Below are 11,608 nucleotides of genomic sequence, written 5' to 3' on the forward strand. Positions count from 1 at the left end.
AATTGATTATCGAAAACTTAAGTTAAATTGTTGCCCCAGATCAAACAATCATGACCAAAATAAATTATTTAGTTCCTGATCAACCATGCAATAGTAAGAAGGCAGATGCACTGCAAGACTTGTTAGACTTACCTTTAAAATCAACTTTAGGCAAGAAGTTGGAAAAGAGTCCGACAGTTTTCAAAAATTGTGGCAATATCTAACTGTAACTGACTGTGCAAGTCTGGATAAAGGAAACAATGGAAATAAACTTGGTGTCAATATGGAGCCCCTGGCACCCTAGCTGCCAGGTAAAGCACCGTAATTTTTACGGATTGTTTTTTTTTACAGTGTATAGACAAACTCGCCCGAACCAAGGCAACGTTTCCCTTTAATTGTACAATTTGTCAGCCGCCATTCCAATGCTCGTTCATCAGCACCGTACTTTAAAGGCAGTTGACACTATTGGTAATTACTCAAAATGGTTATTAGCATAAAACATCACTCGGTAACAAGTAATGGGGAGAGGTTGATAGTATAAAACATTATGAGAAACGGCTCCCTCTGAAGTGGCGTAGTTTTCGAGAAAGAAGTAATTTTCCACGAATTTGTCTTCGAGACCTCAGATTAAGAATTTGAGGTCAAGAAATCAAGCATCTGAAAGCACACAACTTCGTGTGACCAGGGTGTTTTTACTTTCATTATTATCTCGCAACTTCGACGACCAATTGAGCTCAAGTTTACACAGGTTTGATATTTTATGCATATGTTGAGATACACCAAGTGAGAAGACTGGTCTTTGACAATTACCAAAAGTGTCCAGAATTTGTTAGAAAACAAAATCCACGATCACAGATTTACTTTCAAATTATACACGGTCTAATGATGATGATAGTAGAAAACATTTCTGTCTGAAATTTCTTAATTTGATGAGAAATAAATTAAACTAATTTCCCGGTTTCGAGTTTATCGCTCAGTGAGCGTTTTACTCATTTAATAATTTCTTTTTTGTGCGTTGTTGTCATGCAAAATTGTTCATCGGTTTTTAACTATTTCTCGAGACCCAGATGGCCGATTGATCTCAAAATTTTACAGGTTTGTCAGTTAAGGTAAATGCTCACACTGCTCACACTGCCAGCAACTGTTTCGTTAAGAGAAAAAAAACAATTCTGTAGTGTTCCTTTAAGCTCTCAAAAAGATGGGGCTTTAGGTGAAGTTATGAAAAAAGGCTCATGGGGAAGATTGTTGATGTTCTGAGGAGGATTATTCCATTTCATAGGAGCAAAAGGAACGGCATAGTCCCCAATCGTTTTTATCAAAAACTAGGCCTAATGTGCGATGAATATACCATTGGTTGGATGAGTTTATTGAAAACTAAACGATACAATGATTTTTACTTCATAACATGTACATAAAACTTTCTCAAACTTGATCTTACCAAGTATGTCAGTAACAATACCATAGCAAGGACAGAAGTGTTCTGTCTAGAAAACTTGAAACCTGCAAAGTGGAAAACATCATTATTACAAAATGTACAACTTATGCATCATGATATAATGTTTGTACAAAACAAACTACAACAGACATTGCATGGTGATGAATCAGTGTATAGGCCTATAACTCAGTTAGCAGTAACACCTGTAAATGCTGTGCTAGATATTTTAAAGAAGTTCTTGTTTTTATTCTAGGTTATGTAAAATTACCATAAAAATGTAATCACATTTGTTTAGAAGGGTTGTTATTAAGGCGCATGGAATGTGAATAAAATTCATGTCACAATTAATCGCGCCACCAAGAGAGTGCACAAGAAAAGGTGATTCTTAAACACAGACATTATTGCCATTAATTAGTAATTGTGCTTCTAATGTTGTTTCAATTGTGGTGTTAAACAATTGCCTGTTAAAGAACCAGCTATTGGTTGCGCACTCTGTTTTGACTCGCGTGGGAGGTTTAGCTGCACGTTCCACGTGAACGTGAACGTGAACGTCAGAAAACTGTGTCGTTAAAATCTCACGTTTTTAGTATACTTGAGGCTACCATTTTTCACGTCAGGTACTTACGTGCGCGCAGACGTCATACATGAGCATGCAATAATATGCCCAAAGTGGTAACGTCACCCAGAAACAACACAAAGTTTGACGTTCACGTTCACGTTTTTTCTCGCTAATATTCCGTACCTCTTTCATGGTAAAAATATTTTCGAAGTTCTCGCGATATGAAGTTTCCTCCACTACAAAAAGAGAATAAAGTTACAAGAGATTTTGGATCATTATGACTTTTGTTAGTACAAATAAAAACGAACACTGTGTCTCTTCCAGTTATTTTCGAGGGACGACGGCCATTTTCGTCCATTTTAAAGGAACATTACAGAAAGAAAAACGTATCTAAGACCACATATTTATACACAACTTACACTGTCTAATGATGATGATTGTAGAAAACATCTTTTGAAATATTTCTGTCTGAAATGTCATATTTCATGAGAATTATATAAAACTAAACCAACAGTTTGGAGTTATCGCTCATTGAGCGTTTTATTCATTTTCTTAATCGATGTCATGCACAATGTGTAATCGGTTTCTCACTATATTCTTGTGACCCAGATGGCTGATCGATCTCAAACTTCTATAATGGGCCCAATTTCATGGCTCTGCTTACCGCCGAATTCTGCGTTTACGATCACGATTCCCCGCTTACGTGCAAGCGCCGAATTTCTGCGCTAGCCTTGTAAGCGTACAATGCCTAGTAACGTGGAGTACGCACGCGCAGAAGTCAACATTCGCTGCTTACCCGTGAACTACGCTTGCCGTAAGCACATAATTCCCTGCTTCCGTAAGCGCCGATTATGTGCTTATGGTAAGCAGAGCCATGAATTTGGGCCCGGGTTTGTCACTTTATGAATATGGTGGATTACATTAGTACTTACACTGCCAGCAGCTGTTTTGTCAGCAAAAAAAGGCAGGCGTTAGGTGAAGTTTTGAAGATGGCTAATGAGGAAGATTGTTTGATGTTCTGAGGAAGATTATTCCACATCCCAAAGTGTATGACTCACATAATATGTCTTGAAATTGTGTGATTTTTCTGTAATTTTATGACAGAACACGGTCCGCTATCGTAGGACCAAAATTTTTACTCAAAATGGTGCACCGAAGTGTTCTGGTGCCGGTTGTATTTCATAAGGCAAATTTATATGACTTTTTAGTCGCCACGCACTCATTACAACACACTGTATAATTCCAAACATGAAAATGTTCGAAGGCAATGTGCCCCATTAACTTGTTATTCAATACAACTGTGATATTTACTACTCCATCGGTAGTGGTCTTGACAGCAAATACTTAGTCCTTTGGTAGAAATGAGATTCCTTAAACTTTGATGATGCAGACTGACTCGGTGCTGTGTTTCCCTTAAGACTCTGTAATTTAAACATACATGCCGACGTGTAAGTCAATGATAAATATGTCAGCGTTTAGCTGATCCAACAGTGACTGGTTTAGGATTTTCGTTTTATTTTATTTACACGCCACTGCAATGAGCAAAAGAGAAGGAACACAATTTTTTCTTGACTTGTGGCGCCAGTATGTGCATTATAAAGTGTTGTCCGAATTTGCGGCTACAGCTACGGCTACGACTGTTGCCAAGGCTGTTGCTAAGGACTTTATAGTTGCCGGTAGATGGCAAACACGTACAAACCTTATCGCAAATACTCGGTACCCACGCGTTATGCGTGGAATGAGATGCATGCTGGTCTAGCTAGAGAACAAGTTTGATCCTTAGCTGGACCAGCATGCACCACTGTACAGTTAGCACTTGCGCAATCGGTATTTGCGAAAAGGTCTATGCCCAGTATACGTTATATAAGTTCAATTGCATATTATATTAAACTTACCGAAAGCTGGTTGAGCCTTAATCGAATTAAGTATTTCACCAGCCCGTGCCCAAACCGGAAAGTCAAGAGGACGAGAAACACAAAGCCGGGTCCACTTATCAATAGATCTGACTAGGTAATTTTAACGATAGAAAAAAAACGTTTGGTGCATATTTCACCAACAATGCAACACGGCAGGAGTTTAGACACAATTTATGCAATACAATTAGTTTCATTAAACAGTCAAAACAGGTTTTCTCTTCAAATAATTGCAATATGCAAAGACTCCTGCGATGATAATTTATCAATGTATGTGTTCACAACATGAGGGGCCATTCAAGAAGAGCAGGGGCCTGCAGCCGATTTCACGAAACGCTAAGATTAATCCTATCTCGAGTTAGGACGAGTAACTTAGGATGGGTTTAATGCGTCCTAACGTATTTAACTCGTCCTAAGTCCTAAGATTAATCCTAAGTTAGGAGGAGTTTGGTGAAATCGACGGCTGATCATTAGTGTTCCATAGGCCCTTGTAGTTACATGTGCCTAGAGTGTAGTGTGTCAATGGCAATTGAGTAACCATAATTTTATTAATTTGTCATATTTATTTTAAATCGTTAGACATAATAATACACAATGATTACTTGGACAGTGGCTGTCAATGTTATACACAAATATAAAAATTGTCATCATGAGATGTGTAAAACCGGAACCTTGCCAACGATATAAAGAGGAGTATGATATACTCATGTAATATTTCGAAGAAAACAAAAATATCGGAGACATTTCTGAAGAAATTACCAGTTCAAAAAGTAGTTCATTTCTGCATACTGCGAGTCGACCAATGAAGAACGCAGTCCTAAAGATACAAAAAGGGTGACACCAAATAATAAACAAAAAATCTTTGAATTCTCGAGTAGATTTCGGCTTAGTCTCGCCAGTGATAAAAGTCCAGGGGTTGAGTTTAAAGACTAGTCTAATCTCGAGTTAGGACGAGTGACTTGTCCTATTTTAGCCAAAGGTTTTTAATATCTCCTATGATAGTCCCATTATAATTCCTACTCTCTAAATGTAAAAGAGTGAAAAACACCACTCTTTACATTTCCAGCTGTCCCTCAAATGGCTCTTTAAAAAGAGTGGTGGTTATTTCACACTTTTAGAGGGGTTTCACTCCAGGACAGAGTGAAAAATCACTCAAAAAAGATGCAAACTTCAATCAAAAAGAGTGGAAGACCACTCGGGCAAGAGTTGTCCCTCATATGGCTCTTCAAAGAGTGCTTTTTCACTCCTTTACATTTATAGAGTAACTCTTTGTGAAATCGACCCCAGGATTCTTCGGTAACTTGCAGAGACATTGTACTCACCATATTAGACTATAGACAACCCCAATCGCTTTTCCAGTCACTTTGTGCTTGGTACCGAGACACAAAAAGATCGGATAACTTGCCGTACACACTAAGAGCGCCTTCCAAATATTGTTCAGGAATCTTAGGACTCCTGCAAAGAAACGTAATATAAGTGCCTGAAGGGTCATGACCCCATGAACACCATAGCTCAAAAGTATGCCCGACCCGAGAGGGCGCTATTCGTGACGTCAATCGAGGCATATAGCGCTGGAAAAGACGTCGGACCGGACCACTTTGCAAACTGACCCCATTTTTAGTTGTTTTGCTGCCTCAGCAGCAATACACCAGCAGCAATACACGTGGTCTACATTGCCTGGAAAATGCAAGAAATAAACCTTTTTTCGAAATGTACAAACACAGGACTAGGACTTGCATGTATTAAACGTAAGTGTGTTCAATGTTCGATCGAGGCAAAGTCTGCCTCGATTGACGTCACAAAAGGGGTAGGCGGAGTCACCCCCAAACAACTGTATCTATTTTTTAAACATTATAAATCGTTACAAACAATTACCCCCAAAAAATATGTTATTGTTCATTAACATATACTCTAATGTTTGAAGAAAAAAAGATATATTTCCAGGTGACTTTTTAAAGTCACCTGGGAATAGAATGGTTAAAACCATTGCTTCGTCCTTCGGATGGGACGTAAAGCCGTTGGTCTCATGGGTAGTGTAACGCATGTAAAAGAACCCAGTGCACTTATCGAATAGAGAAGGGGTTCGCCTTGGTGTTTCCTGGCTGTGGCTAATGAATGCGCCGTAGCACCTTGTAAACCCTTATAAGGTGCTACATAAGTGGGTCTCAGAGTTCATCACTGCAATACCTATCTTTCTGAAAGTTTGTATTTACTCAGCGCCCTTGAGTACCTTGTTTGGTAGATATGTGCGCTACTAAAGACTTCGATATTATTATTATTATTATTATTATTATTATTATTATTATTATTATTATTATTATTATTATTATTATTATTATTATTATTATTATTATTATTATTATTATTATTATTATTATTATTATTATTATTATTATTATTATTATTATTATTATTATTATTATTATTATTATTATTATTATTATTATTATTATTATTATTATTATTATTATTATTATTATTATTATTATTATTATTATTATTATTATTATTATTATTATTATTATTATTATTATTATTATTATTATTATTATTATTATTATTATTATTATTATTATTATTATTATTATTATTATTATTATTATTATTATTATTATTATTATTATTATTATTATTATTATTATTATTATTATTATTATTATTATTATTATTATTATTATTATTATTATTATTATTATTATTATTATTATTATTATTATTATTATTATTATTATTATTATTATTATTATTATTATTATTATTATTATTATTATTATTATTATTATTATTATTATTATTATTATTATTATTATACCTCTCAGCATTAAGGGAACGGTGTCAGTCGAAGGTTGTACGATGGCATTCTGGTCATCGTGTGTAATCTTACTGAAGACCAGGACAGACACACAAACAAAAGCTAAAGCCGACGCCAGGCGGTCATTGTAAGCGTCAATAAGATTAATAGGACTGTTAAAAATGAGAGGAAATAAAGTTATAATCAATTAGTGCCATGAGCACGTTTGTGGATTTATGCGCTTTATAAGTTTTCATTATTATGAGTATTTTTATTTCTTTTTTTTCTTTTTCTTCACACCACAACATCTTTAAAAAGTTCTTTCTAGTTCTTTTTCATTTCGTTTATTTAATTTATCAATATTGGTTGTGAAGACAAAATACTTATTCATAATAATGAACTTGGTTCCATTGAACTTGATTGTGCAAAATTCCACAAAAGTGCTCAAGGCACGAAATAAAATATCCAATATCCAATGTCCAATATCCAATATATAAAAGCAACATCGATATTCGCTGTACAATATGTGGATGCCAATATCCAATATAAAAGCAACATCGATATTCGCTGCTGTACAATATGCCAATGTCCAATATCCCAAATAAAAGCAACATCGATATTCGCTGTACAATATGTGGATGTCAATATCCAATATAAAAGCAACATCGATATTCGCTGCACAAACATTATGTGAATGTCCAATATCAAATACCGAACTAACTATACTCTCTATAAGACCCGTTATTAATATACAATGCTTGTTGCTTGTCTAGTACCTAGACTACTTACGTTGCAATACCTGGCCTTCCATTCAGGAAAGTCGGCCAGAGATTCACTCTGCGCTCCAGAAAACAGAAAAACACTATGATCGGGAGCTGATCAAAATAAAACATAAACGAGAGCATGTTTGTGTTTGTGTTTGGGATTCACTCATCCATTTCTATTATTAATGATTATGTTTTAAGACACTGGACACTATTGGAAAGTGTCAAAGACTATAGTCTTCTCACTAGGTGTATCTCAACATATGCAGAAAATAGCAAACCTATGAAAATTTGAACTCAATTGGTCGTCGAAGTTGCGAGATAATAATGGCAAAAAACACACTTGCCACACGAAGTTGTGTGCGTTCAGATGCTTGACTTCGGGACCTCAAAATCTAACTCTGAGGTCTCGAAATCAAATCTTGGAAAATTACTTCTTTTTTCGAAAACTACGTTACTTCAGAGACAGCTGTTTCTCACAATGTGTTATACTATCAACAGCTCTCCACTGCTCGTTACTAGGTAATTTCTTATGCTAACAATTATTTTGAGTAATTACCAATAGTGTACAATTTTCCGTGACGACCAAGGGTCGAATTACAAGAAAATTGACAGAAAATGCAAACTTCCAAAAATCACAAAAATTAATAGGCCTACATGGAAATGAAATCCTTTCACTCATCCCGATGCTTAAAAGTGGAATGTTGGTCAATATCAAATAAAAGGCACTGGACAACTTGAATTTGTGATTTTCAAATACCAGTATTCTCACTTGGTGTAGGCCTGTCCCAACATATCCCAACATATGTCCCATAACTATTCCGTGAAAAGTTAGACTTATTGCACATGATTGTGTGTTTGCTTTCGGATGCCAAAAGGCTTCAGCCTGACGTCTTTCAAGACTTGAGTGAGAAAATAAGTTACATATTTTTCAAAAACTACATTATTTCAGAGGGAGCCGCTTCTCACAATGTTTTATACTATCAACAGCTCTCCATTGCTCGTCACCAAGTAATAATTTATGCCAACTTATTATTTTGAGTAAATACCAATAATGTACAGTGCCTTTACAATGCATCATTTAGAGGCAGTGGACACTATTGGTAATTACTTAAAATAATTATCTGCATAAAACCTCACTTACGAGTAATGGGGAGAGGTTGATAGTATTGAACATTGTGAGAAATGGCTTTCTCTGAAGTGACGTAGTTTTTGAGAAAGAAGTAATTTTCCACGAATTTGATTTCGAGACCTCAAGTTTAGAATTTGAGGTCTCGAAATCAAGCATCTGAAAGCACACAACTTCGTGTGACAAGGTTTTTTTTTTATTTCATTCATACCTCCCAACTTCGACGACAAATTGAGCTCAAATTTTCACAGGTTATATTATGCATATGTTTAGATACACCAAGTGAGAAGACTGGTCTTTGCCAATTACCAATAGTGTCCACTGTCTTTAAAGAAGATCGTGTGCGTCCATTATTTAAATGGTTTGTTTGATCGAGGCAATGAGTAGCATACGAACCGAAGCTAGAAGTGTGTAATTCAACCACGTATTGAAGACAAAATTGTTCCCGCATGTGGAGATGCTGCTTGTCAAATTCATCCTAACAATTGAATATTAAACGAGGAAGTTAGTATAGACGATGTGACCTGTGACATCACATGTTTACAAATAAGAGCCACCAAGCCTGGACTTCCTGCAGGCATGATTTTTACACAGCCTAATGGAAGAAAATATAAAATCTTATATTTTGTGGAGATTGCGCTGTCCAATTTTTATCAACTTGTGATGAAAGGGGACACATCTCAAAACTTGTCAAGCTTTTTCTTTTACAACTCTTGGATTTATTCATTCATTAATGGTGTGTTAAGGAAATTATGACACGAAATCTCAACTTTCCCATATGACCTGCCGTCGATTTCACAAAGAGTCTTATCGTCTTATCTCGAGTTTGGACGAGTAACTCTTCCTAACTTAGGATTAATCTCAAGATCTGCATGCTACAGTGCAGGGTTGGGACTCGTCTTAAGTCCTAAGATTGGTCTTAAGTTAGGAAGAGTTTTATAAAATCGACGGCAGTGCAGTATCTTGCCTGCCAGACTAGCAAAAGAGTGTCAGGGTCACACTTATATATAACTCTATGCATTAGCCGCATACAAAATAGCGCGATGCTCCCTTATTATTTTTGCCAACCAAACCGCTATGTGCAATAGACTGTGGAAGTCTCGCGCGTATTCAAACTTCCGGGACCAATTGTGGTCCCAACCTTATAGAGTTTTACGTTGGGGAGATTTTGTTTCGTCCATTACTTATACATAAGTTTAATGTAGTTTATGACCATACAATGCATTATTTCGTTGAAAGGGTTTCAATCAATGTCACAGAACATTCAACTTTATTTAAAGCCATTGGACCCTTTCGGTACATAAAAAAAATAAAAGTTCACAGATTTACAAATAACTTACAGGGTTTACAGAAGGTAAGAGTGAAAGACTTCTCTTGAAATATTATTCCATGAAATGCTTTACTTTTTGAGAAACAGTAAAACAATATCGATATTGAGATACAAGGGTGGGTTTTCTCGTTATTTTCTCCCGACTCCAATGACCGATTGAGTCTAAATTTTCACAGGTTTGTTATTTTATATAGAAGTTGTGATACACGAAGTGTGAGCCTTGGAAAATACTGTTTACCGAAAGGGTCCAATGGCTTTAAAGAGCTTCGTTTTGAGTTTAAAACATTATTTATCGAAAATACAGCCGATTATGGTCCGTCGGTCCGAGTTTTCTCATGTCTCTGACTGTGTATCTGTGTTTTTCTATACCCATATCAGGTCACGTGATCACATGTAAACATTTGTCGCGCAATCGGTCGAAATAAGCAAGTTATGCCATTCAAACGTGAACAACATTTCTTGGGAAAAATGTTTTTGTTAAACAAATGCCTTTGTATGAATTGTCACTATAAAAATTAATGGGATTATATTATTTGGATGAACATTTCACAAGCTGTTTTATTTTTTTATTGTGAGTTTATTGCAAACCAGATAAGTTTATGGGTTTACTCTATCAAAAACCCTGATATAGTCCACTTCATTTGCGTATACTTTAGTACATAGGGGCGCGAGGTTAATATTCTGAGTGCCCTCAGCCCTATAGTTCAGTGGACAATATTGGTAGTTGTCAAGGACTAGTCTTCACAGTTGGTGTATCTCAACATAAAAATGCATAAAATAACAAACCTGTGAAAATTTGAGCTCAATCGGTCGTCGACTTTGCGAGATAACAATGAAAGAAAGAAAAAACCTTGTGTCACGAAGTTGTGTGCTTTCTGGTGCTTGATTTCGAGACCTCAATTAATTCTAAACTTGAGGTCTCGAAATCAAATTCGTGAAAAATTACTTCTTTCTCGAAAACTACGTCACTTCAGAGGGAGCTGTTTCTCACAATGTTCTATACCATCAACCTCTCCCCATTACTCGTAATCAAGTAAGGTTTTATGATGATAACTATTTTGAGTAATTACCAATAATGTCCACTGCCTTTAAAGCTCATAAACATGACTTTTGGTAACTGGTACAGGATAGGCCATTACCAGGTAATAATTTAGTAAACTCACCTTGCTCAAGTCGGCTTCTAATTAGAGGAACAGGGTTGGAAATAGAGCACTGATGATCAGGGTTTGTTGGTCTTCTGCAAATTATGGTTGACGATTGATGTACTATGAACCACTGGGCAATATTGTGCACGAAAAAGGCTGCGAATTTCACTTACCAATAGGCATGTTATAATAATTCACAATGTTGTTGGGGCTTTGTTTGGTATGCTTGGCTGGTTTTCTGATACAAGTGCATTCAACACAATCCCAATCGGTTTGGCGGGTTGTTTTTCTTCCAAAAAGCTAACCCCTCTGCCAGCGCCACTATACTATAGCATTCCTTTTATGGCGTTAGTGTGGTCTCTTTGTAAAGCAGGTTGCAAGATAGTATACAACCTTGTTATGTTACATTCGTAAAGTATACCACCGGTAACGTCTTGGACCAAGACTATGCAAAATGTCATCTGAAGGAAAGTTGGGCTGGTTATAATAATAATAGAACAGTGTTTATATAGCACAATATGAATAAAACAGATGCATTGTAAATGTAAATCAGATAGGTCGTA

The 11,608-nt window shown here is 36.0% G+C and overlaps 1 protein-coding gene across 1 annotated transcript; it reads right to left on the bottom strand.

Moving 5' to 3' along the window:
• Positions 1-11: 11 nt before the first annotated feature.
• LOC117289361 (stimulated by retinoic acid gene 6 protein-like) lies at positions 12-11,250 on the bottom strand. The gene is made up of 11 exons (XM_033770457.1): positions 11,064-11,250; positions 8,967-9,048; positions 7,467-7,552; positions 6,699-6,850; positions 5,209-5,341; positions 4,646-4,703; positions 3,869-3,979; positions 3,285-3,394; positions 2,157-2,209; positions 1,418-1,479; positions 12-223 (listed from the first exon to the last, which is right to left on the bottom strand). Exons 2-11 carry the CDS (start codon positions 9,045-9,047, stop codon positions 200-202), a joined length of 870 nt encoding a protein of 289 aa, XP_033626348.1. The 5' UTR covers position 9,048; positions 11,064-11,250; the 3' UTR covers positions 12-199.
• Positions 11,251-11,608: the final 358 nt, after the last annotated feature.

The sequence above is a fragment of the Asterias rubens genome, chromosome 4 (genome assembly GCF_902459465.1).
Source record: "Asterias rubens chromosome 4, eAstRub1.3, whole genome shotgun sequence".
Lineage (NCBI taxonomy): Eukaryota > Metazoa > Echinodermata > Asteroidea > Forcipulatida > Asteriidae > Asterias > Asterias rubens.